We start from the raw sequence: 27,015 nt of genomic DNA, 5'->3' as shown, positions 1-27,015 counted from the left end.
CTCTGACTCCTGGTTTTCAAGTCACTGATTTATTTTAAGTGCACCTTGAAATTACCTTTTCATCATCTGCCAGATGTTTCGTGGTTCTATGACTACATCAACTCTGAAATCCTCTATGTTGCCTCAACATTACCTTTCAAGGTGCTCTCCCACTTAATAATCCAACCTTATTTTGCAATATTTCTCAACAAACTTCTCCTGCAGGCTAGTCTCACTCCCTTCCTGTTATCTTCAGTCACACTGTTCTCATGTAGGGAAATGCTCCCTTACAATGTAAAAGGTGGGATTTCACGGCAGACAAACTTTGAGAGAGAAAGAAGGAGGAGTCAGGGCTGGCTCCCAGGTTACTGGGTGGATGGTAATACAGTCACTGAGAATGAGAATGGAGAAAGCCCAGGTTTATGGGGAAGAAGAAAACTTCATTGTGGCAAGTTGATTTGGGGCGCCTATGGAAGACATCCCAATAAAGATGTCCTAAAAGGAGTTAGATATTTGTGTTTGGACAGAGAAGACTGTGTTAGATATTCTGATTAAGAACTAATTTTAATGGTTGTTAAGTCACACAAGTGGATGAGTTAATACTATGTGTGTATGAAAATGAGATGAAAAGAAGGCTAAATACAGAGTCCTGGAAAACATTAACATTTAAGTAGGGGATTGAGGAAGGATTGCAGCCAGAGAGGTTGGAGGTAGGTGGGAAATCAGGAGGTGTCATGTCATGAAGCACAGGAAGAAGAAAGTTTCAAGAATGAAGCAGTGACCAAAAGTGTAAAGAAGGGATAAAGAGAATGGAAGCTGGAGGGCAGAAAAGATTAGGTGCATGGGCAGTTGAATGAAGTGAATTGGAAAAGAGGGAACATGGCCAGGAAAGCACCGCTGAACGTGTAACAAAAAGTGCAATAAGCTGGAGTTCCTTGGTTTCCACAGAACTTTACTCTCTATGAAATGAAATTTAATAATGTCTAAGAGTCTGATTACCTACAGCTTAGATAACTACTATATGTAAAATATTATAAAAAGAGTTCTGAACTGGCCAAGAGTGAAAGTATAACAAACTGGGAGTCAGGAACGTTAGAAAAATCTGGTGAAATAGGTAGGACAAGAAATGTAGTTGGGCGCACTGGGCTAAGAGTGAGCAGTGTATTTCAAAACAGATACACATTTTATTAGGTGAGTAATGCCTATCACAAATCTGTCTCTCCAACCATATCTTTCTCCAGGTCCTCAATCTCATGGAAACGTCCTTTAGAGGCTACAAATTCAGCACATCTAAATTAGATCACATTATCTTCTCGCCTACTCCAGCCCATCTCTAAACCTGCTTCTCCTCTATTTCAAGTACCAGCATTGCCAGCCACCCTGTTGTCTGAAGGGGAAACCTTTGTCATTCATTCTCTTCATCATCATCCCTTTGGTCTCATCTCTGCCATCAAGTTCTGTCCATTCTGTCTCCACATTCTTCTGATTCCACCCTCTTACTTTTCATTCCCACCACCACCAACTGATTCAGGTCCTGAAATATTATTCCTAACTGGTCTGCCTTCTTCTAGATCTTTCTCCTCTTCCCAATCCGTCTTCCACAACTCCAAATAAGCAAATCTGATCATGTCCCTCTGCTGATTAAAAAAAAAAAAAATCTCCCAGTTCCAGTGAGGAGAAAGGAAGTCTTTCCTCCTTAGCATGACATCATGCAAGGCCCCAGCTGACCCGGCCTTGCCCCACATCTGAGCTGCTTCTCAGCGACTTTCTGCCCCCACACATCTGTCTTATAACACCACTAAGTTTCTCCTTGATCTTCAACCCACCATGCTCTTTTACTCTTGACTCGCTATAAAGACTGAGCAAGTATTGTGCTACTAAGATCATAAGCTTGGGTGCTAGAGGAGGGTAGATGAGAGAAGTTGAATGCAAGTGATTTGGACCAGCCATAGAAAAGAATAGGGGTGGCAGTGGCTTTTTGATAAGAGATGTGATTCCCCCTGTTGGACTCAATGCTTATTAGGCTATATTTCTCTGTGTGTGTGTGTGTGATCTGGATTGTTTGTTTGTTTGGAGGAGAGGTAATTAGATTGATTGATTGACTGATTGATTTAATGGAGGTATGTACTGGGGATTGAACCCAGGACCTCGTGCACACTAAGCATGCATTCTACCACTGAGCTGTACCCTCCCCCCAGACTGTATTTCGTCACTAAGTCATGATTTAAGGAACGATCAGGGAAGCAAGCATACTTCACAGAGCTAACTTCAAGGAATTTATGATCTGATGAGAGAAATAGGACAATGAGGTAACTAATGTGACTGATTTTCTCAGGTTCATTATAAAACATCAGATGCATTATTTTATATATATATAGATACCAGATAACTAATAATAAGTGTGAAATGAGTAGTCAAGATAAGTCCTACAGGAATTTAGAGGAGAAAGAGATTATTTGGAGAGAGGGAGTTTAGATTAGTTTTCACAGCAGATATGGGACCTGAAGCCTGAGCAGGGTGTAAGTAGGAGGAGGATAGCTTTGTAATTGTGAAAATGATACAGACAGAGGCAGAGAAGGATCTGGTTCAGAGCAGAAGGATCTGGGTAGGGGAATAATGTTGGTAAGGACCAGGAAGAGTTCAGTGCATGATTAAAGGGACCTTTGATAACTTTACCTAGAGGGAGTGGGGAGCCACTGAAGTTTCCCGTAAGCAGGAAAAAAAAAAAAAGACCATATGGAAGCAGTCTTTTAAGGAGATTAATCAGGTAGTAGTGTGCAGGACAGATATGAAACGCAAGGGAACACAGACTGGAAGGGCAAGTGGAAGCACATTAATCTAGGTCTGAGATGCTATAGTTTTTTTATTCTAAGGCACTATGGACATGACATACTTTTGTAATAAGAAACTCTACACTAAATGTATACACTGATTATAAAATAAATCTTGATTTTAGGGATGTAAAAATTATGAAAATATAGGCATTTCAGAATTCAGGAAATAAGAGGATAAAGATCTGAACCAAACAGGAAGGAAGAGAAGATGCAAAAAAAAAAAAAACCCAACATTTTGAAGAATTTGAGAGATTGGATGTTAAAAGTCAGAGAGAGAAGATTAAAATATGACTCTATGATTTTTGAGTTGGAATAAAAGTGCCCAGTTGGTACCATTAAAAGAAATAAGGAAGTGAGAGGTGAAAAAACCAAACTAAATGTTATATACTGAGTTGGAGGTGAGGAAATAGCTAGCAGGCAGTTGAAGATAATGGACTTAGAACTAGGAAGAAAGATCAGGCCAGAGTGTGCATCCAAGGAATTACCTCCATGGAAGTCAGAATGGAAGATCTGCGAGTGAATGAAATTCTGAAAGACCAAGTATGTAGAGGACCAGGGGCCGAGGTGTAATCACAAGGGAGTGCACATTTCCAGAGAGGAAGCGGGGTAGGGAAGAACAACAGAAATGATTTGAAAGGTTGAAGCAGGTACACTCCAGAGTAGGGGCATGAAGACATGAGAAGAGAGAGGGTGAGGCTTTATGTTCATGCTTAGGATTCATGGTCATTAATTACATATACTTGGATGTGTCTTAAGCATTTGCACTCAAGCCCACAGCAGTTCTCCAAAGGAATGTCCACATGGGCTCCCAGCTTCATCTCAGCTGGATGCTGACTACTAACTGTGGGCAACTCCTCAGCTCCAGGAGTTTTGGACCAGTATCTTGGCTGCTTCCGCAGCTTTTGCTGGGAAATCATGAAATTTCTCCAAAGGCGTTTGCTGGTATCGAGTGTGGTTGATCTTAGCCAGATCCTTTAAAGTCCAAAACAACATACTTTCCATGTAACTCCTTAATGAGCAGCTATTTAACAACATAATTTTATTGATCCAACTTTTTTTAACAGAGTCAAAGGTAAAAGCAAACTAGTTTCGAACACTTTTTCGGTTCAGCTGGAATAGCTGTGCCAGTTAAACTTTCTGAACCCCTGTTAGTCAGGGATGACTGACTTCTCTCTGGCTTAGCTCATTTCCCTAGCAGACAGATAAGAAATAAAATTCTTTATCAGATTAAAATATGATACTTTTGGGGTGAAGGGTGTAGCTCAAGTGGTAGAGCACATGTTTAGCATGTAGGAAGTCCTGGGTTTAATCTCCAGTACCTCCTCTAAAAATAAATGAATAAACCTAACCCCCCCAAAAAAACCTTAAAAAATAAAATATGATACTTTCACAGCCCATAAAAATACATTTTTAAATTATCCAACGAAGGGCAGTATTTCAGAAAAATGAGCACAGTCGTATTTATTTGTACTTTTCTTCTATAATTGGGAAAGCTAGCACAGGATGGCTCGCCAACACGGGTGCTCTAAAAATCTGACATGATTAGTAATTGAGGCTATGGATAGTGATTATATGGTCCTGAAATACAAATTTCAAAAAGGCTTCTCTTCTTATCATAAGTATCTTAATCAGTACATTTGTAAGCGTATCTTTCAATCTCATGCGCTTATGAACCTGAAGTTGACCCATATCATTTAGGATGTTATTGAATTATTTTCAGCCAGTGTAAACTTAGCCTTTACGTGCCTGTCCCAAGAGGAAGAGAACTGCTTTCCCATTTATGTAGTGTAACCTCATCAGTACTAGAGGGGCCATTCTCTCTGTTCTGGGGAGGCATCCGTATGACTTGGTTAGGCTATAAACAGTCGGGCTTATGTAGTGATGTCTGGTTTGTGAGATATGTTTTACCTCTTTATATACTCAAGAGACTCTGGCAATTAAAATTGTGGCTGAGATACAGAGTGGGGCGAGGGGAACAGCTAAGGGGAGGATATTTATTAAACAAATATCTAGCTTAATATGGTGATTAATTACTCAGTTTTTTTCTAGCTGTTGATTGATTTCTCCATGATATTGGCTAAAAGCAGGAATGGTGAGTATATAGCACCATCTCTGCCTCCCTTCCACACCCTACCCCCACCAAAAAAAAGGAACTACGTGGCAGATACCATGATAACTGTTTTCCACTGAACTCAGCCTCAAGAGTCATTTCCCACACAGTTCTCTAGGCAGCCATTACCAATCAGTTTGAGTCGGGAATCGAAATGATAGGGTTGGGGGCTCTTTGTGGCTTACGGTTTTGTTGTTCATATCTTCTGATTACAAGGAACAGGGCATCTCAAGAAAAAGGGGATTTATTTTAAATATACACAAGGGTTGAAGTCAGAGAGTTGTTCAGGATACAAGGCAAGTCAGGGACTAGATTCTCTCCCTATGACCCACCTTTCAACCTCTCATAATGTATCTGTATCTTGGTTTTTAGTGTGCCCCATTTCCCAACTCACTTCCAACTGGCCAGTCCTCTTTGCATTGATAGTGAGTTTGCGTGCTTTGTTAATTACTAAGCATAGCCACGGTGCTACGTTTTTTTCATGGGTCATGGATAGGCAGCCCTTGGGTAGGCTACCTATGGATACTGGTAATGTTTTCTTTCTTTATCTTGGTGATAGTTATCCAGGTGTGTTCACTTCATAAAAATTCAAAATTCAACACAAGCTTATGTGTAATTTTCTTTGTTATATATCAATGAGAAGTTTATTTTTAAAAAGTTGTGCCAAACTGATCTCATTTTCTTTTCTGAAGGCTTTATCAAACTAGTACATCAGGAGAATGTCATTGGCATATACCTTGATTTTAAAGAAGATATCTTAAAAAATTTCCTAAGACCATTATGTGTAACTCAGAGAGATGTGGGCTGGATAAATAGAAGAGTTAATGTGAATTCTTAGCTAGTGGAACAGCTTACCCAAAAACTGATGATCAAGATCAACCTGAAGATAGATTTCTGTCATAATGTATAAAGGCTCTGTTTAGTATAGAAGGGAAATATAGGATAGTGGCTAAGCATGTGGGACCAAGGGCTGGGCTCTTCTGCTTAATAGCTCTTTGACCTTAGGGAAGTTCTCCTTCTGTGCTTCAGTCTTTCTACCTATAAAATGAGGGTGATAGACTCTATATCTTAAGATTGTTAGAAATACTGAGTGAACATAAATAAAGTGTTCAGAATAGGAGGTTACTAATACATGGACAGAATTTGTAGAGAGGCAGAGTACTTCATTATTAAATCACCAAGTTAATTTATTTACAATAGGCAAGACATGGAAGCAACCTAAATGTCCATTGACAGATAAATGGATAAAGAAGATGTGGCATATATATATATATATATACACACACACACACAATGGAATACATTGAGTACAACTATAAAAAAGAATGAAATAATGCCATTTGCAGCAACATGGATGAACCTGGAGATTATCACACTAAGCGAAGTAGGACAGACAAAGACAAATATCATATGATAGCACTTATATGTGGAATCTAAAATATGGTACAAATGAGCTTACTTATAAAACAGAAACAGACTCACAGACGTAGAAAACAAACTTTTGCTTACCAAAGGGGAAAGGGGGTGGAGGAGGGATAATTAGGAGTTTGGGATTAGTAGATACAAGCTACTACATATAAAATAGATAAACAAGGTCCTACTGTATAGCACAGGGAACTATATTCAAAATCCTGTAATAAACCATAATGGGAAGGAAAATGAAACAGAATATATATATATATATATATACATCTGAATCACTTTGCTTTACACCAAAAACTAGGACAACACAGTGAATCAACTACACATAAGAAAAAAATGTTAAATAACAACAATAAAAAAAAAAGAAAATGGAGAATTTACAACAAACACAATAGAAATACAAAGAATCATAAGAGATTACTGTGAAGAATCATATGCCAATAAAATGGACAACCTAGAAGAAATGGACAAATTCCTGAAAGTATATAACCTTCCAAGACTGAATCAGGAAGAAATAGAAAATATGAACAGACCAATTATCAGTAATGAAATTGAATCAGTAATTAAAAACAAAACCAAAAAACTCCCAACAAACAAAAGTCCAGGACTGGATGGTTTCATAAGTGAATTCTACCAAACATTTAGAGAAGAGTTAACATCTATCCTCTCAAACTATTCCAAAAAATTGCAGAGGAAGGAACACTCCTGAACTTATTCTGTGAGGCCAGCATCACTCTGATACCAATACCAGACAAAGATATCACACAAAAAAAGAAGATTACAGGCTAATATCACTGATGAACATAGATGTAAAAATCCTCAACAAAATATTGGCAAACCGAGTTCAACAATACATTAAAAGGAGTGTACACCATGATCAAGTGAGATTTATCCCAGGGATGCAAGGATGGTTCAGTGTCTGCAAATCAATCAGTATTGTACACTGCATTAACAAATTGAAGAGTAAAAATCATATGATCATCTCAGTAGATGCAGAAAAAGCTTTCAACAAAATTCAACATTCATTATGATAAAAACTCTTCAGAAAGTGTGCATAGACAGAACATACCTCAACATAATAAAGACCATATATTACAAACCCATAGCTAACATCATATTCAATGGTGAAAAGCTGAAAGCATCTCCTGTAAGATCATGAACAAGAAAAGGATGCCCACTCTTGCCACTTTTATTGAATATAGTGTTGGAAGTCCTAGTCACAGCAGTCAGACAGGAGAAAGAAATAAAAGGAATCCAAATTGGAAAGGAAGAAGTAAAACTGTCTCTGTTTGCAGATGACATGATATATACATAGAAAATCCTAAAGACACCACCAGAAAACTATGAGAGTGCATCAATGAATTCTATACACTAACAATAAACTATCAAAAAGAGAATTTAAGGAAACAACCCCATTTACCATCACATCAGAAAGAATAAAATACCTAGAAGTAAACCTACCTAAGGAGGTAAAAGACCTATACTCAGAAAACTGTAAGACACTGATGAAGGAAATTGAAGACTACACAAACAGATGGAAATACATACTGTGTTCATGGACTGGATGGATTAATATTGGTAAAAGGACCATACTACCCAAGGTAATCTACAGATTCAGTGCAATCTCCTTCAAAATACCAATGGCATTTTTCACAGAACTAGAACAAATAATTTTAAAGCTTGTATAGAAACACAAAAGACTCTGAATAGCCAAAACTATCTTGAGAAAGAAGAACAGAGCTGGAGGAATCACGTTCCCTGACTTCAGACTATACTATCAAGCTATAGTAATTAAAATAGTATGGTATTGGCAGAAAAACAGACACATAAATCAATGGAACCAATAAAGAGCCCAGAAATGAACCCACATTTATATGGGCAATTAATCTATGACAAAGGAGGCAAGAATGTACAAGGAAAAAAAACCCACTCTCTTCAATAAATTGTATTGGGAAAACTGGACAGCTACATCAAAAGAATGAAACTGGACTACTTTCTCACACTATATAAAAAAATAAACTCGAAATGAATTAAAGACTTAAATGTAAGACCTGAAACCATAAACTCCTGGAAGAAACATAGGCAGTATGCTGTTTGACATTGGTTTTAGAAATATTTTTTTTAGATATGTCTCCTCAGGCAAGGACAACAGAGGAAAAATAAACAAATGTGTCTACAACAAACTAAAAAAATTTGCACAGCAAAAGAAACTATCAACAAAATGAAAAGACTACTTCCTGAATGGGAGAACAGATTTGCAAGTGAAAGAGGGAGGCAGAAGAGTCAGAGAAGGAGATGTGACAAGGGAAGAAGGAATCAGAGAGGCCACAAGCCAAGGAATGTGGGCAGCCGCTACACCTTGGAAAAGGCCAGGAAGCAGATTCTCCCCTGCAGCCTAAGGAAGACAAAGCTGATACCTTTTTTTTTAATTGAGATATATTTGACATATAACATTGTATTAGGTTCAGGTGTACAATATGTTGATTTGGTATATGTATATATTGTGAAATAATCACCACACATAGTTACAAAGTTAACATCCATCACCACATATAGTTACAATTTTTTTCTTGCAATGATACCTACTCTGCTGCTTTGATTTTAGCCCCATGAAACCCATTTCAGACTCCTAACCTCCAGAACTTCAAGAGAATACAGTTGTGTTGTTTTAAGCCACTAAATTTTATGTAATTTGTTACAGCAGCCATAGGAAACTAATACATCATCTATAGTCTGGTGAATGTGTGTCCAGATTCATATATCTTATTGCCTATCTAATAGCTTCCTGTGACTATCTCTTCGGCATCTCAAACCTAACATGTTACAAATTAAAACTTTACTTTTAACTCCCCAAAACTGGTCACTCCCCCAGCTCTTCTCATCTTGGTAAATGGCACTAATCACCCAATTACTAATGCCAGACATCTGGATGTCAATCTTGTTTCCTTCCTTTTCTCTATCATCTCCTCAAACCATAACTAAGTTTCATCAATTTTACTTCCAAACTAAGTATCATCTCCATCTACTTCAATTGAATTTCACTACCACCATTTTTTACAAGTAATTTTATTTTATTCTCTTTTATACAAAATGTGTGCATATACTACAAAATACAAAAGGTATTATAAATAGGAATTAAGTGAAAAGTCCATCTTCTCCCAGCCCTACCAGGCGCAATGAGTGATACCAGGCTTTTTTGGTATCCTTCCAGAGATTTTGCCACCATTCTTGACTCCCACCCAATTCATTCTCGACTCCCACTGAATCCATTCTCTGCACAGTAGCCAAAGTGATATTTAAAAAAGAAACCGGCTGGTACTTCCTTGCATAAAACCACTTAATGTCTGTCCTTTGTAGCTGATGCGACCTTCTGGTGGCTCTAAGCTAGTTGCAAGGGAACTAACAGTTCATAAGTATTCTGCAAATTAGAGCTTCATCATTAACCAAAATACAAGTGCAAATGATTGGACTTAAAATTCACTTTATAGCAAGAACCTTCAATGAATTAGTAGACTGTTTAAATAGTTTTACCTGTGGTGAATTGTTTAATAGGTGTAAAAAATATTTTAATGTTTTGTATCACCAACTCAAGCTGACCAAGTAATTTGAAAAGCCCATTAAAAGTCTTTATGAGGAGTCGCGTGAGCCCGTTCCCGTCACTTTCTCTGCCACCACTGTGCTCCTCTCTGCACGTCTCTGAGGCAGCCCGGCCTGGGGCTTGTCTGCAGGGAAGACCGAGGCTGAGCTCATTAAAAGCCTCAGCTGGTCTCTGCCTCGCCTTGGCCATCAGCATTTAACAGAGCCTTCTAACAGACAGGCTTCTGGAGTGGCACGGCTTCATTCAGGAGAGGGCTCTGGGTGGACCGCCACACGACCGTATTGTTTTGGTCATGCGTATGAAATGACTGCGGGGATGAGAGGCTTAAGAAACTGCACCTCAGGCGCCAGACCAAGACAACTACCCGCGTGGAACTCTGGTTCCGAGCGTCCGTGCGGCGGGCGGAGACTGCGGGGCGGGACCACGGGTTTGGAGGCGCCACGATCACGAAAGGCCCAGCCCCGCCCCGCCCTCCCTCACAGCCAATCGCCGAATTCCTCTGGGCCACGTAAGACGTGTCCGCAAACTAGCTGCGCGGGTGGGCGTGCGGAGCGCGCGAGGTGCACGAGGCGCACGGTGCCGGAGTCGTGCGCGCGCCCCCGCCCGGGGGCCCAGCGGCGGAAGCCGAGGGGGCGGGCTCGCGCCGTCCTGCTTTCCGGCGTGGCGCTCGGCTTTTTCCCGCGGGGCCAGGCGGTGGCGGCGGTGCGGAGGAGCCGCGTATCGGTTTCTGGTGAGAGCCGCGCGCCTGCTGGGGACTCGGGAGGCGGGGAAGGGGGAAGGCGAGCTTGAGGAGTGCAGCTTTCTGGCCCCCGGGGCTTCCTCCGGCCCTCGCCCAGAGGCCTCAGCTCCACGGCCGGCGGCTCCGTACCGCACCCGGCCCGGGCCTCGCTGTCTCTCCCGGGCCTACACGTCAGAGCCCCTCTTTAGCCTGGTGACGGGTCCCGCTTTAGACGCAGGTTGCGGGCAGGTTGCGTGCAGACCCCGGGAAAATGACCGGGAAGTTGAAGCGCAGGGTATTAGAGCGAAGCCCGGCTGTACTCCATCCCCACCGGCTGTCCTGAAAGATAGCGTCCCGTCGCGGGGGTGTGCAGGAGAGGGCGGAGAGCTGCGGGGCAGATAAGTGGCCCTCCGGTATCAGGGATCGGACTGAAAGATAATCTTGAGTGTCTGCAGTGAAACCTATACTCGGGGTCTGGGCTTCCTTGGAAGTTTAATGTGTTTATTTCCCTTCCTACCCCGCACCCCCAATCTTGAGCACACTTGTAAAATTGTGAGAGCACGAAAAAGTATTAGTTTGGAATACTGACGGAGAAGAGGGATTGGGTACAGCTCTAGCATTTAGAGATAACTGTTTAACCCACTATAGAAGCTCTGGAAGAAGTCACACTGGAGTCTAGTTCAGGATAGGGTTCTGAATTTCAGACCACTTTTTATAGCCTCCTCCTTATTTCTGTGAGTCTCATCCCCTCTGCACTGAGGGAAAAGCGATGCCTAGCAGGACCAGGCGTAGGGAAGATTCTCCCTTATGGGTGTTTATGAAATCACAGACACAGGCAAACACTGGACGTGGGCACTATCTGAATGCAGATTTGGTGTTTGGTTCTGGCAATTATCTGTGATTTGGGGCAAGTAGATTGGTTTTTGCTGTACCTCAGTATGCCCATCTGTCAAATGAGGCTAATGAGATGGGGCTGTGAGGATGAATTGTGTTGATGCTTGTAAAGCTCACATGTGCTTGGCAGATGTTGACTGTGATGGTTTCCTCTGCCCCGAGACTGCTTGAGCCAAGTGTTCATCTGTCTTTTTCCATTGTTGGATGGGACAACAGTCTTTATTTTTCTGGAAAAGGTCACTTTTTGTCTGTTTATAATAGTCAGTCTTGAGAGAATGCAGGTTTCTCAGAGAGTACCAGTGAGTTCAAGGTGAAGGCCTATTTTCTGGCATCTGTGTTTTGGTGGCACTTGTTACTATTACAGAATTGAATGAAATGGATGCAAATATCCAATCCGACCTGCTTTCTGAGCTTTAGGCTTTAAGGACTGTGGACATTGCATCCTCAGTGTCTGTGTAAAAGATTCCCTGTTTTAGGTATGGTGTTTCAAATATGTTGAAAAGAGACAATATCACATCTTCTACCAGTCATCAAGATTTAACATGCGTTAACGTGTTACCATGTTTGTTTCAGACCTCTACTTACAATTAAAAATAAATTTTTACATGGACAGTGAAAATCCTTTAAGCCCCCGTTTCCTTTCCCTTCTCTTCTTCAGAAGTAACTACTTTCCTGAGTTGGTGTGTAATTTTACTATAGCTTAATAAACAACATACAGTAATGTTTTACATATTTTTAAATTTTATTTTTTATTGAAGTGTAGTTGATTTTAAATGTTAGTTTCAAGTGTACAGCAAAGTGATTCAGTTATACATATACGTGCATATATATACTCACAAATGTTTTCAGGTTCTTTTCCATTTTAAGTTTTATATACATTTTTTAAATGGTGACCTATTGTATTTAACTTTTTAGAATTTTCTGTTTTCCTCTGACATTATATGTTTGAGATTTATCAATATTGACATGTGTAGACACAGTCCATTTGTTTTCATTGCTGTCTAGGATTCCACTCTAAAGAAACTAGTTTTATCTTGTTTCGCATTGCACTTTATGCAACTTAAATCCTCCTATTATAGTTTAAGTCCATTTTGGCACATTTATTCATTCTATACTTGTCATGAAGACTCTGATCACAGATCTCAGTATAAAAATGGATCTTTGGGCTTGACATTCAGAACAGAAAAATAATGCATATGGGGCAGAGAAAGAAAATGTATTAATTTTCTTCCTGGTGCTTCTGTTTGGGCAAGTGAAGTTAAGATCTATTCTGTGGCCTGATGTCATGACTAGACTATAAGTTCCTAAAAATCAGAGGTGAGGTCTTTCTCAGCTCCACATCTCTCAGTGTACTTTACAGTCCTCTGCGCAGAGTCGGTTCTCAATAACTCTTTGTGACATTGGTCATTTTTACTTTCAGGGCTCTTATAGCCCTATATATATTTGAAAAGTTGATGGCCAGTAATTTTCAAAATTGCACTTTTAGGTTTGATATTTCTAATCAGACTTTAAACTTTCCCATTTTATCACTTAATTCAGAAACTTAATTAGGAACAGTTTAAAAAGCAAGGTAAGCAATAAGTTTGTAGAATATAATACTAATTGCATGATACACACTGTGTATTTATAAAATACGTATGTATTTATATACGTAAAATATATGTGTATTTATTTATAAATGCATAGCAGAAGGACAGATAAGAAAATAGTAACTCTAAGCATCCAGGGAGAACTACATATCTGGGAACACAGATGAGAAGACTGTTTGCTATATAGCCTCTTGTGACTTGTCAATTTTAAATCATGTGAATGTACTACCTAATCAAAAAAATAAGTCAATTAAAATTATTTTTGAAAAAGAATTCCCCCCTTAAAAAGGCATTTTTCCATTATTTCCTTTTTCAGATTTAACTTTTTTTTTCCTTAAAGTTTTGGCCCTAGTAACGTGTTTTTCATAGTTTGTTAATATGGCTACCTTACTTTCGGTTTTAGTAGAATAACCTTTGAGTTACCTGGTAAATACTAAGCATTTTAGAATTGCCAGATGAAAAGTTTGCTGTTCTTTTAAAATAAATACACATTTACCAATCATGAATGATTTGCTTTGCCTCACTCAGCAAATTAAATATCACTAACAATTTATACAGCCCAAATTTAATGATGCATGGAAGAAGGTTTATGTACAGGGACACTTAAAACAGCCATTTTTGGAAAAATATTTTTGTCCCTTTGATGATTGGGTAGTGCTTAGATCTTACAAATACAACTCTCTTGACAGAATGCTTACTTCATTATCTTCTTAATGCCTTCTGCTGGGTGGAAGTAGCTTTTACTGGAGATTATTAATTGACATGAATGGGCTTAATGATGGGCAGTTTGTGTGATTACAGTTCTAGCCTAAGAGAGATGAGGCATCAACAGCAGAGGTGGGATTTCCACTGTCCAGAGTCTACTCCGATTTAAAAGGCAGCTCCCTTTTTATTGACATCCTTCTCAAGCTTCTCTGGATTCCTGATTGCAAATTCTGAATAGTGATACACTTCCTGAGACATATGCATTGAGGTCAGTCCATGAAGTAATTTACATCAATATAAGCAAGTTTAAAAAGCTCCCTGAAACAGAGCTCTTATCCCTTGCCCCTGGTTTTTACTTTTTGACTGAAGGGTATGGAATTCTGGGGGGATGGGTGGGCAGAGGAGTTGAGCAATAGTTTATGTGTGGTGGGCAGGGCCACAGTGCTCCGAGGGAGGCTGCCTCTAAGAGAGGTGGGGTGAAGAGGAACTGAGGTTTATGTGAAAGCTTTCCAGAAGATGGGGCCCTTAGACTGAGTTTTAAAGGCTGAGGAAGAGTCCAGGCAAGAGGGAAGGGAAGTTTTAGGTGGAGGTACTTGCTTCTAGAAAGGCACGGAGACGTGGAGACCCACCAGTTGAACTACACGCACTTGGGTGTGGCTTTGGCACAGAGTAAGGGTGATTGTAAGTAAGGGAGAAATGGCTGGAAGGATGGACTAGGTCCAGACCAGCAATTTGGAATTTGTCCACAGGTGGTATATCCTGTCTAGCAATGTAATCAGATTTATGAACTTTGGCAAGATCACTCTGAAAGTTTGTGGGAGGCAGGGCAAGACTAGAGACAGGCAAACCACTTTGACAAGTGTGAGAATAGTTCAGACCTAAGATGAGGGATTGGACTAGGGGATGTCCTGGTGGGTGGGGATGGAGAAGAGATAGATTTGAAAGATACTCTTTCAGGAGGTTGAATTGACGGGGCTTAGGAGGTACAGGGTGAGGAACTGAGAAAACAAGGATATAAAGGCATTTGGATAAACGAAGTTCATAACTGAGTCAGAAAACAAGGAAGGAGGAACAGGTTTGTAAAAAAATGAGTTTGGTTTGGAACAGTGACTTTAAGGTGCCTGTGGGATAGGAGACAGCTGGTAGGCATTTGGAGTTGTCAAGTTTGTAGGCACTGGCTATGGTGCTAAGGAGGTATTTTTGTTTTATCTTATTCATCCCTCTCTTCCTCAGCACAAATCATAGTGCTTTGTATATGGTGTATAATGTGAGGGTGAACAGCTCTCATTCCTTTTAAGGTGTGGTCTTAAATCTTGAGGAAGGAATTTCCTTTCTCAAGACTTGTTTCTCTTTCTGTAAATGAGGGAGTTGAACTAGATCAGTAGTTTTCAGCTAAAGTTTTGCTCTTGTCTGGTATATTGGGATCAGTTGTGAGGAATGGCAAGTAATTCTTAATAGTAAACAGTTGATGTTTGCTGACCTTTTATATGAGGGTTGATTTATGTTATTAACTGCATTCCAGTATGTTTTCTTAAGTGTAAGAGAAAGGGGTGGAGTTATAGTTGGTATGCTGGAATTTCATAACTTGATATACCAGTGGGTGTGTCACACAGACGTTGGGGTGGGACTAAAGGTTAAGAATCACTATACTAAACGGTGATTAAGAACTTAACAACTGCAACATTTTATATCTAGGACCTATCGTTCAGATTATAAATAATTTTTATTTTTGCAACTTCAGGAACTCTATTTTAAGAACCTCACAAAAAAGAAAAAGCAAATCATGGAGAAGAAAGAGAATAACCGAAAGCTTCGGGTTTGTGTTGCTACTTGCAACCGTGCTGATTATTCTAAACTTGCCCCGATCATGTTTGGCATTAAAATGGAACCTGAGTTCTTTGAACTTGATGTGGTGGTACTTGGCTCTCACCTGATAGATGACTATGGGTAAGATGAAAGCATTTTCTTATAATATTCTTCATTGCAACATGGTGTACTGGAGAGAACGTGGATCTTGGAGCTGTGTGGACCCAGCTTCAAATCCCAGTTCTGTCACTTAGTTTTCATGTGGCCTTGGAGAAGTTGCTTAGCATCTCTGAGCCTCAGGTTCCCCAGTTATAAAATGGATTGAAAATTTGTGTTGTAGATTATTGTGAAGAATGGACATAGTGATATAAAGTTTATGTCTATATAGTGATGCTGCTTAATAGATGCTTGATAAATTATAGCTATCTTTATTCTTACTATTATTTGCTATTACATTCAGAAATGCCATTTATAAATACATATTGTGTGACTATAGTATGATTCTAGGTAATCTGTTTTGTGAGTTGTAATGGTAATTCTACATTAAAACTGCATATAAGGGAGTAGATATGGAACAAGATTTTAAAAATCTAATTGATCTACAAGATAAAGTAGAAATTTATATTACCACTACCGTTGACACTTATTTTGGTGACTTTAGGTTTGTTATCGATCACAGTCTAAATATGAAAAATGAAAGTTGGGAAATCTTTGAAGAGGCAGAATGTATAAACGAAAGATGAACATTCATTTTGCTGTTGCAATAAAGTGGCATTTAGTGCACCCTTGTGGCATGAAAACATTAATGCAGCCTCCAAAGATGATCAAAAATATAGTGTTAAATGTGAAAGAAGCTTGTGTTAAAATAAAATTGTCTTTTTTAGGCTTTTTTTTTTAAACTAAGATAATAACAGTGGCAAAAACAAACAAAAACTTGCCTCCAAAAGCCGATTTAGCAATTTGCTCTAAGAAAATACTTAAAAGAGTAGAGAAGAACTTATGGATTGCTCAAAAGGTCATAGATTTTCAAAATGTGAATGAATGCTGGCTAACAAAACCCACTTGAGTTTTCCTACATTATTGGACAAAGATAGGACAAAGTTGAAGAGAAAGTTGAGCTAGATCCCGAGATGAAAGGCTAAGTGGGTGCTTTCACTCCTATGAGAAGAGGTTGAGACAGGCTCTCAAGGAGATAGTGGTAGGTTTTCTTATCTGCCTACCGCAGTAGTTAAGGGGGAGAGGTAGTATTTGTCAGGTGAGACTGTTAAATAGGAAACTTGACTAGTACTTAACGGAAATGGATGTTTATAGTGCATTCTAGCATAGGAAATTGGCTGCTTCTGGGGAAAGAAACTGGATGACGGGGAAACAAATGAGAAGTAGCCTTTTCACCATACAGCCTTTTGTGTCTTGAATTTTAAACCACATGAATGTATTTATTTTAAGAAGATGTTAAACCAACAGAAAAAATAAGCTACTTTTTTACTTCGGTTACTTGGGTTTTTTTTTTTTTAAAAAACAGTATTTTTATACTCTTATGAATTGGGCAAAAAAGGACATCAAATAAATAACATAGACTACTTAAAAATTCATTTGGTCATTTAGTTATTCAACACATTTTTTAAGAGAGACTAAGAATGTTTCTAAACATTCTCCAGTGCACACGTCAGCCCCCACAACAAAGTTCTTTCTGGCCCTGAAATGCCAAGGTGCCGACATTGAGAGACCCTGCTCTGTGGTATTCCTCTGACAAACACGTGGGAAAAATGATTAGAACAGTGCTGTTATTTTGGACTGGACAGTTGTGTTACTAGCTAAGCGACTTGCTCCCCTATTAACAGTAATCTCAAATAGATGAGATTCAAATTCACACTTAGCTAAATGCACATCACTTCACGACTACATAACTCGGCACTTCAGGAGCGCTTGAGAATTTTAAAGTCATGCATGCCAAAAATCTGCTGTCCTGTCTTTGTGTGTGTATGTCTGTGTGTGTAACCTCCTTTTGCTCTCTCTCACACACACACACAATATTTAACACAGATAGAGTGCACTGCACTGTATACTCAACTGGTGCTCATTACATTGTGAAGACTGGTTCCCATACCAACCAGTTGCTCAGATAGAGAGGGTTAAAATGACTGTCTTGGAGTCAGAGGGGTTAATATCCTAATGTCTAAAGGAAGCTCCAGATAAGAAGTTAAAATAAATTCAGTCTTAGAATAAGACTGTCAAACATGCTGATTAATAATGGAGGTGACAGTCTTCCTGGAAGAGATTAATTTTCAAGTCTAGTTGACTCTAACAGAGTAAGTATCTCAGCATAATTGTGCATAACTTTTGTATCTCAAGACATCAGATGGTTTTGATACTCTTTATACAACTGTCTGAGTGGTAGAGGGGTTATCACCAATGTGAAAGCTGAGGAGAAAACTTAAACCCCTGAAGGATCAGATTCCCTCTGCTGATGGGAAGGTGAAGTTTGAGAACTGCTGGTGATGTTTCTTTACACTTTTAATATGTGGCAGCACAAAGAAAAGAGGTAATCAGAAAACAAAAACTGGTAGGTCATTCAGTTGATTTTCATCTAAGAATGATGCTTCCAAATTAGAGACAAGGTTATTTGAAGGGGGAATGGTACTGTCAGTAAAGATTAATGAGAAAGTTGGTTGTGGTATGGGTACTGTGAGGACCCTACTGCTGTGAAGAGGTTCAGTTTGAGGACTTTAGACTTGATCCAGTGCATTTGTTTTATTTCATTTAGAGAGTATATTGATGGCCTAGTTTTGTTACAGTCCCATAGTTTTTGAAAATGTTCAAGTTTGGCAGCAGTTCAAACCAAATACTTAAAACTTGTTTGTTTAATACAGAATTTAGAAGTGAAGTCAGTATTTTGGTTTAACTCAGGCTTCAGCAAATTCTTCAAGTATATTTGGTGTTATGGGACATAATGTTTTATATTTTGAGATACTATTTCAAGGGGATTCTGATTCTGGTTCCTGAAAGATGCACATGGTCAGGTATGAACATTATGTAGGTGGGACAGTCTCAGAATTAAAGCGATGTTGCATGAGCTGTTCATCACAGATAGAACTCCAGAAATCCAAGTCCTTCAGCTAACCTGTCATTGCTCAGAACCAAAATGCATATTTAATCACATTCTGCCCTCCATTAAAAGAAAAAGTATGGCTTTGAATTCAGGGAGTAAAATTATTTTGTGGCCTTGGGATACAAAACTAATCAGTTAACGTAAAACATGAAGCAGTCCAAAATTCAAGCTCAGCTAAGTTAATTCCTGATAGAATTTATATCCTGAAAATAGCATTTTGGCCTTCTTGAAATGTTATTACTGTGAAGGGACTTTTGTTGTTGTTGTTGTTTAAATTTTTATTGAAGTATAGTCGGTTTACAATGTTGTGTTAATTTCTGGTATATAGCATAATTATTCAATTATACATAAATACATATATTCCTTTTCATATTCTTTTCATTATAGGCTATTACAAGATATTGAATATAATTCCCTGTGTACAGTAGGCCCTTGTTTATCTATTCTATATATAGAAAAATATGGACCACTTCACGAATTTGTGTCATCCTTGCACAGGGGTCATGCTAATCTTCTCTGCATCGTTCTAATTTTAGTATATGTGCTGCCAAAGCTGAGCACGACTTTTTCTAATAATTAAAGTTATGTAATTCAGCTTGGCTACATGTGCAAAGAATCTCTGCAAATTCAGCACATATTTATTAAGCATCTGGAATATATCAAGTGGCAAATAAGAGAGAAAGTCCCTGCTTTCATAGAACTCAGACGCTGGAGGGGGAGACAAATGATAAGCAGATAAGTAATAAAAATAAAAGATAATTTTAAAAGGAAATAAAATAATAAAGGAAAACTTTTAGTTAGAAGTAAATTTGTGGTCTTACTTACTTTCTATATGAGGGGGGAAAATAAGGAGTAACTGAACTAAATATTCAACTCGAGAAGTTATAAAATACTTTTTAAGGAAAAGAAGTCCAGGCTTTAGTAATGACAGAGCAGCTTGTATCTGACTAACTCTCCTGCAGCTAACCCTTATAAATTCTGGACACAATATTTTAAAAAGTTAAAGGCACTGGAGAGTGACCAGTAGCAAAAACTGGAGGGGATTTGATCCTCGAGAAAAAGAGGTGAGATCTGTGTTTAAATGGCTTTTCCTGGCAGTGTTCCCCAGTCTGCATGGTGTCAGTTGGCGAGAACTAAAGCAGAAAGCCACGGTTGTTTAGGGTGAAGTGGAACTTGGGCTGTACAGTATCTGGAAATTGAGGGGAGAAATTGTGAAGGAGCCCAGAGAAGCCTCAGAGCACCCCAGAATCTGGATATAAACTCTTCTCAAATTCTTGTTTGACCACGAGCTGCACAGGCATGGGGGGTGGTGGGGGGTACTCCAGGAAGCCTAGGAGAAAATAACAGCTGGAGGCTGGTGAAGCTGAGAAGGTTAACTGCTGACCACCTCAGGGGGAACAGTTTGGAGCATGAGTCCTACCACTTTAGAGGGGCTTAGTCACATGCTCTCCGGCTTTTTGTTGAAACCCAAATGGCCATACCTTAGGAGTAAAACCTACATTCCACTTGCTCTTTAAGAGCAAAGCTGAAACAGATTCACCCTAATAAAATGTTAACCTGAGCTTCCATAAAGTGCTCAGACAGTTATTTAATTGCCTGCTCGATCAAAACTCAAAGGACTTAAGATAACAGAATCCAGGGTCTCTATAGTGTTTTATCCACAGTGGTCAGTATGTAATCACAAGTTACTAGATATGTGAAGAAACAGGAAAATTTGACCCAATATCAAGAGAAAAAGTAGTCAAGCTCACAGACTCAGAGGTGGCTCAGATGTTGGAATTAGCAGACAGGGACCATCTCCATGAGCGGCTATCTCAACAGAGAAGTGGAAACTATGAAAAAGGACCAGATGAGTCTAGAACTTATAAGTACCGTATATGCAGTAAATTCACTTGATGTGGATGCTGCAGAGAAGAGAGGGTCCGTGAACTTGAAGACAGATCAATAGGAGTTATCCAGGTGAAGAACAGAATGAAAAAAATTAAAATTAAGAACAGAGCCGGGGTGGCTCTGGGACAATATTAGAAGCAATCTAATATACATGTAATTTGTGTCTCAGAAGGAGAGGAGGGGAAAAAATGAGGCAGAAAAATCTTAGAAGTAATGGACAGAAGTTTCCAAATTTGTTTAAAAAAAAAATCAGTGTACAGATCCAGAAAGGTCAACAACCCCCAATAGTTAAATACGAAGAAAACTACATATAGACATAGCATAGTCAAATTGCTGAAAACAAGAGAAAATCTTGAAAGAAACAAGATAAAAATGACATTTCTTACAGGGGAACAATGATGAATGATATTCAACTCACTATCTGAGACAGCAGAGTCCGGAAGACAATGGAACACCTTGAATGTGCTTAAAGCTAGGGAGAAAAACCCTGTTAACCTAGAATTTTTTTATCCAATGAAAAATCCTTTAAAAATAAAGTTGAAGTAAGGATATTTTCGGAGAAAAGCTAAGCAAATTACTACCAGCAGATATGCACTACAAAAAATGCTAAGGCAAATTCTTTAAACTGAAGAGACATGATACCTTAAATCTACAGGAAGGACTAGAAATGGTAAAATATATGGGTGAGTAAAAGAAAGAATGCCTTTTAAAAAAAGACTATTTTTTAGGTCTAACAGCAAAATTGAGCAGAAGATACAGAAGCTTCCCATAGACCTTGCTGCCCCTATACATGCTTAGCATCCCCCATTATCAGCAACCCCTACCATACCTCAGTGGTACACTTGGTACAGTTTATGAACCTACACTGACACATCATTACCACCCAAGGTCCATACTTTACATTAGGGTTCAACTTGGTAGTATAAGTCTTCTGGGTCTGGACAAATGTATAGTGACATGTATCCACCATTATATCATGCAGAGTCATTCACTGCCCCCCAAATCTTTTCCACTACCTTTCATCCCTTCCTCCCCCCACCCCACAGTCCCCTGGCAACTACTGATCTTTTCACCATTTCTGTAGATTTTTGCCTTTTCCAGAATGTCATATAGTTGGAATCATACCGTATGTAGCCTCTTAGAGTTTGCTGCTTTCACTTAGTAATGTGTATTTAAGTTTCCTGCATGTATTTTCATAGCTTGATAGCACTTCTTTTTCGGGCTGAATAATATACCATTGTATAGATGTATGATAGTTTACTTATTCATTATCCTTAACTGAAGGATATTTTGGCTGCTTCAAATTTCAGCAGTTGTGAATAAAGCTGCTGTAAATATCCATTTTGTATATTTTTGTGTGACATAAGTTTTGAGCTCATTTGGATAAGTCAAGGGACATGATTGCTAGATTGTATGGTAGGAGCATGTTTAATTTTGCAAGAAACTGCCAAACTGTCTTCCAAAGTGGCTGTATCATTCTGTATTCCCCCAGCAGTGAATGAGAGTTCCTGTTGCTCCACATCCTCACCAGCATTTAGTGTTGTCAGTGTTCTTGGCTTTTGGCCATTTTAGTTGATGTGTAGTGGTATCTCACTTTAATTTGCATTTGTTGATGACATATGATGTGAAGCATCTTTTCATATGCTTATTTGCCATCCTTATATCATCTTTGGTGGGATGTACATTAAGGTCTCTAGTTCATTTTTTAATTGGGTTGTTTACTGAGTTTTAAGCTCATGGGTCAAACAAGAAATTAGAAAATAGTTTGAACTGAATAATAAATATTACAATATATTAAAACTTGTGGGTGTAGATAAAGCAGTGGTTATAGGGAAATTTATAGCTTTAAATACATTAAAAAAGAAAAAGATCCATTTCCACTTAAATAAACAGGAAAAAGAGAAAATTAACCCAAAGTAAGTAGAAGGTAGAAACCAGAGTGGAAACCAGTGAAATATAAAAGCAGATTAAACAACAGAGAAAATTAAGAGCCCAAAGTTATTTCTTTGAAATTATTAATAAAATTGACAAAATCCTACAAAGCACAAGAAAAGGAACAGAAATTACCAATCCAAGATGACAAGGAGGATACAACTACAGATCTTAACAGCCATTAAAAGAATAAAAGGGGGATATTAGGCCAATAAACTTGACAGTCAATTTAGATGAACAAACTCCTTGAACAATGTGTACCAAAACTGACAGAAAAAATAGAAAATCTCAATAGCACTGCATCTGTTAAAGAAATTGGATTCATTATCAAATACTTCCTATAAAAATACTTTCCTACAAAGATGGCCTCACTTTTGAATTCTATCAAACATTTAAGGAAGAAGTAACACCAATCTTACACAAACTCTTCAGAAAATAGAGGAGCCAGGGGACTTCCCAGATTATAAAGTCAGCATAATCCTGATACCAAAACCTGACAAAGACATTATAGGAAAAGAAAATTCAAATCAGTATCCCTCATGAATATAGACATAAAAAATTTAAACAAAAAAAATTAGCAAGTCATAGCCAGCAATATAAATAAAAGAAATAATACATCATGACCAAGTGGGTTTATCTCAGGAATTCAAGGTTGATTTTACATTTGAAAATCAGTGTGATTCACAGAGTAACAGTATAAAAGAGAAAATCAATACAACCATTTCAACAGATGTTTAAAAAAGCATTTGACAAGATTCAACAGCTAGTTATGGTGTAAGAACTTTTAGCAAACTTGGAATAGAAAGGAAATTCTTCAGTCTGATAAAGGCCAGCTGTGAAAAACCTATAGCTAATATAAAATCTACGCTTTCCTCCGAAGATTGGGAACAAGGTAAGGATACCCACTTTCATCACTTCTGCATGTACTGGATGTAACAGCCAGTGTACTGAAGCAAGAAACATAAATAAAGGCACAAAGATTGTCTTTATTTACAGACAATATCATAGCCTTTGTAGGGAAACCCAGAGAAATCTATAAAATGACTCCTAGGGCAGTATAGGTGCCCTACGTAAAGGATGCTTCATGATCTGAGAAAGTTTAGTGTTAAGTGGATTAAGTAGATTACAGAATTATACTGTGCTGTGTTCTCAACCATGTTAAATTCTTATGCATAAAATGGCTAGAAAGAAATCAAAATGGTAATACTGGTATTGCTGAATGGTAGGTTTATGCATGATAATCTTCTGTATTTTCCAATTTTAACAAAATATTATATATTCAGAAAAAAGTCATATCTTTTAAAATTTAGTCAGACAGGAGACTTTAAGACATTGAAAATTGCTGCTGTTATTGAAGCATGAAACAGACCCGAGACTGCATTTCACAGCCAATTTAATGCTATAAAACCTACATTTTCACCCCGGTCAGAATTATGCTGCATTAATGGTGCCATACAAAGAGAATTCAGGAGATAATTTCCATCATTCAGAAATTTATATTGTAGTGATCTGTCAGGGATCCTGGTTTTGTAGTATTTTTTGTATGAGCTTTACTTTTTTTTTTTCCTATTAAGCAGCATATTCCTTTTTACAAGTTTATATATATATTTTAAAAAGCAAAAGTCATGACTATTGTAAAATTTGGTCTCTTTTTTTCCTAATAGAAACATCTTTCTCTGCTGTTTCTCCCTCCAGGGAGGCACAGTGAGACCTTCCAGGTGCGGGATGTGTTGATTTGGGTGGTGGCAACAGGGGCATTTGTGTAGAAAAATTAAGCCATCTGTATATTTATGGTCTGTGCTTTTAATTTTTGTAAGTTATACTTAAGTTTACTTATTTTAGCAAGGTAATTTTGTAACGTATTTCTTCCTTCCAGGCTAATGTTAGGTTCTTTTCTCCTGTGTTTTTATAGCCCTGTACTTAAGAACATGCTCTCACATTTTCATTTCTCTCCTGCTCCAGAAACACATATCGCATGATTGAACAAGATGACTTTGACATTAACACCCGGCTACACACGATTGTTAGAGGGGAAGATGAGGCAGCCATGGTGGAGTCAGTAGGCCTCGCCCTTGTGAAGCTACCAGATGTCCTTAATCGCCTAAAGCCTGATATCATGATAGTTCACGGAGACAGATTTGATGCCCTGGCTCTGGCTACCTCTGCTGCCTTGATGAACATCCGAATCCTTCACATCGAAGGTGGGGAAGTCAGTGGGACCATCGATGACTCTATCAGACACGCCATAACGAAACTGGCTCATTATCATGTGTGCTGCACCCGAAGTGCAGAGCAACACCTGATATCCATGTGTGAGGACCACGATCGTATCCTTTTGGCAGGCTGCCCCTCCTATGACAAACTTCTCTCCGCCAAGAACAAAGACTACATGAGCATCATTCGGATGTGGTTAGGTGTGTATCAGACTTCATTCAGTCTACTGGTTGCTTTTGTCAGAAAGTTTGGATGTGTTTCAGTCCTTTTTTAGAAACTGTGGATAGAATATTCCATTAGCAGTCAGAAGGCTAAGGCTTTTAGTTCATAGATCTTGCCCAATGGTTTGACTTCATCTCTCTAAGACTCACCTTTTCTGTAAAATAGGTTTAATGATTGAATTTTTTAAATCTATACTATATTTATACAATGGAATGCTTTTAATATATTAAAGATAATGTTATGGGTGAGTATTTAGTTACAGGGACAGATCCTGACATACCAAAAAGGAAAAAAAGGAAAAAAAAGCAAGCTACAGAAGTACACATATAATATGCTATTTTTATAAAATATAATGGAAAGGTTGGTAAGTATGTACACTAAGTCATTTACAATATTTACTTCTGGTTAGTTGAATTATGAGTGTTTTTATTTTTGTTTTCCTTTATTTTTTAGTACAATGGAAAAATTGTTATTTTTAATTTTAATGCCTTTCTTATAGGCTTGTTAGAATACTCAGATAAGATCATGAATGTTGAAAGCAGTGAGCCATAAATACTTACTAATATAAGGGATTATGATTATTATGAAAAAGTGAAAGTCATAGTGGTACCATTAGAGTTTGTTACCTCTAATTAAGCGTTAAGGTCTGAAATCTTCAATGATCACTGATCTAGATTCCTGGAAATTACCTTTTGCTAATCAGAGGCAAAGAAAATAGGTTTACAAACAGGATGTCAGTTGATTACTTTATAGTGAGTACTATCAAGAGGACAAATCAGGACTAATCATCTGTTTAGGTATTTAGGACTCTCCTTTGTGAAGAGGTCGATCTGTTGAATAATGAAGTTAATGAATAATAAATTGATTTAGTGACCATGTAATCAAAGTGACTGTATATATCTTAACTCCGGAACACATTAGACAGGAAAGAAATTGGGCTTTTCTATTGTGTAAGTTAATTCGTTCTATATATTTCATATCCTCGGGCACATTCGTAACTGTCAGGGAACCTGTCAAGACGGTGCTGGTGGAACAGTCTTCTGCCTCTGCAGTCTCCCCTTTTTTTGTGCTTCTAAGTAAACAGCCCTGCATTCTGTTCTGATTATACTCTTAGCTCTGTATGTCTTCTGAGAAACTTTGTATTTCTGAAGAACTTGTAATGAATAGAAAATAACCCTTATAAAGCAGAATGCAGCAAAGCTCTACTTGTAGGGCTTAAGGTTCTAGCTGGAATCATTTAAGCAGTTTCTTTGTGAAAAGAATAATGACAAAATAGCAAAAACTCAAATTTTTTTTTAAACCAGTGGATGGGAAAAAAAAGACATTGAGCCAAAGTCTAGCTGTACCTTTTGTGCAGAGCCCTGCCTGCAATTTCTGATGTTATGCCTCTGCTTACAGGAAAAATCGCATTGGATAAGCCACTAAGAACATGCAGCTTTATCCAGAACATTAATAAATAACAATCCTAATAAAAATATTGGCAAAGTTCAAAGGACATGTTATATTCCTAATCATGAGAGAAATACTTTACGACACAGAACCAGATGATGGTAGTGTAATGAAAAGGGCTGTGTGGAAGGGCTGAGGCTGCTGACTTGTGGAGACAAAGGCAGATAATGTCAGAAGTTGTACATCGAGGAAAAGGTGCAGGCTTTGCATGCAATGTTTTGTTGCCAGGGATGGGTGACTCTAGCTCATTATCCTGTTTTCTTTTTCACTGTCCTTTAAAAAAAAAAAGATGCCCAGTTTTTGCTCTTTTGCTGTCCTTTTTAAGTGAAGAAACTGCTTAAATGGCTCCACATAGAGCTGTAAGTTACAAAGTGCAGTCCTGCTGCATCCTGCATTATAGGGTTATTTTCTATGTACTACAAACAGTTCTTAATCACACTTAAAGTAGGGGATAAATGACATGTGGAAAGCTGTCATGGGGCACACTGCTGGAGTTTTTCTTCCTCTTCTCCTTCCACTTGCCCCTTAGCAGTAATATGACTGT

The 27,015-nt window shown here is 38.3% G+C and overlaps 1 protein-coding gene and 1 non-coding gene across 6 annotated transcripts in view; one reads left to right on the top strand and one right to left on the bottom strand.

Moving 5' to 3' along the window:
* Positions 1 to 10,478: 10,478 nt before the first annotated feature.
* The window catches only part of GNE (glucosamine (UDP-N-acetyl)-2-epimerase/N-acetylmannosamine kinase), a 46,984-nt gene continuing 30,447 nt past the window's right edge, over positions 10,479 to 27,015 (top strand). For 2 of the 5 annotated variants that reach the window (XM_006204108.4, XM_072959727.1), the window contains exons 1-3: positions 10,544 to 10,673; positions 15,591 to 15,796; positions 24,549 to 25,000. In XM_006204108.4, the coding sequence (XP_006204170.1) occupies positions 15,633 to 15,796; positions 24,549 to 25,000 (616 nt within the window). In that variant the 5' untranslated portion in view covers positions 10,544 to 10,673; positions 15,591 to 15,632. Of the gene's footprint in view, positions 10,674 to 13,945; positions 14,118 to 15,590; positions 15,797 to 24,548; positions 25,001 to 27,015 lie in introns of all 5 variants that reach the window. The other 3 variants (XM_031677298.2, XM_072959728.1, XM_015238991.3) reach the window with 3 other exon arrangements.
* Positions 19,220 to 19,325, bottom strand: LOC116280396 (U6 spliceosomal RNA). Its single transcript, XR_004189786.1, has one exon. It is a non-coding gene; the product is annotated as a U6 spliceosomal RNA (small nuclear RNA).

The sequence above is a fragment of the Vicugna pacos genome, chromosome 4, assembly GCF_048564905.1.
Source record: "Vicugna pacos chromosome 4, VicPac4, whole genome shotgun sequence".
Taxonomy (NCBI): domain Eukaryota; kingdom Metazoa; phylum Chordata; class Mammalia; order Artiodactyla; family Camelidae; genus Vicugna; species Vicugna pacos.
The sequence above is the reverse complement of the archived record's forward strand: the minus strand, read 5'-3'. Positions and strand labels throughout refer to the sequence as shown.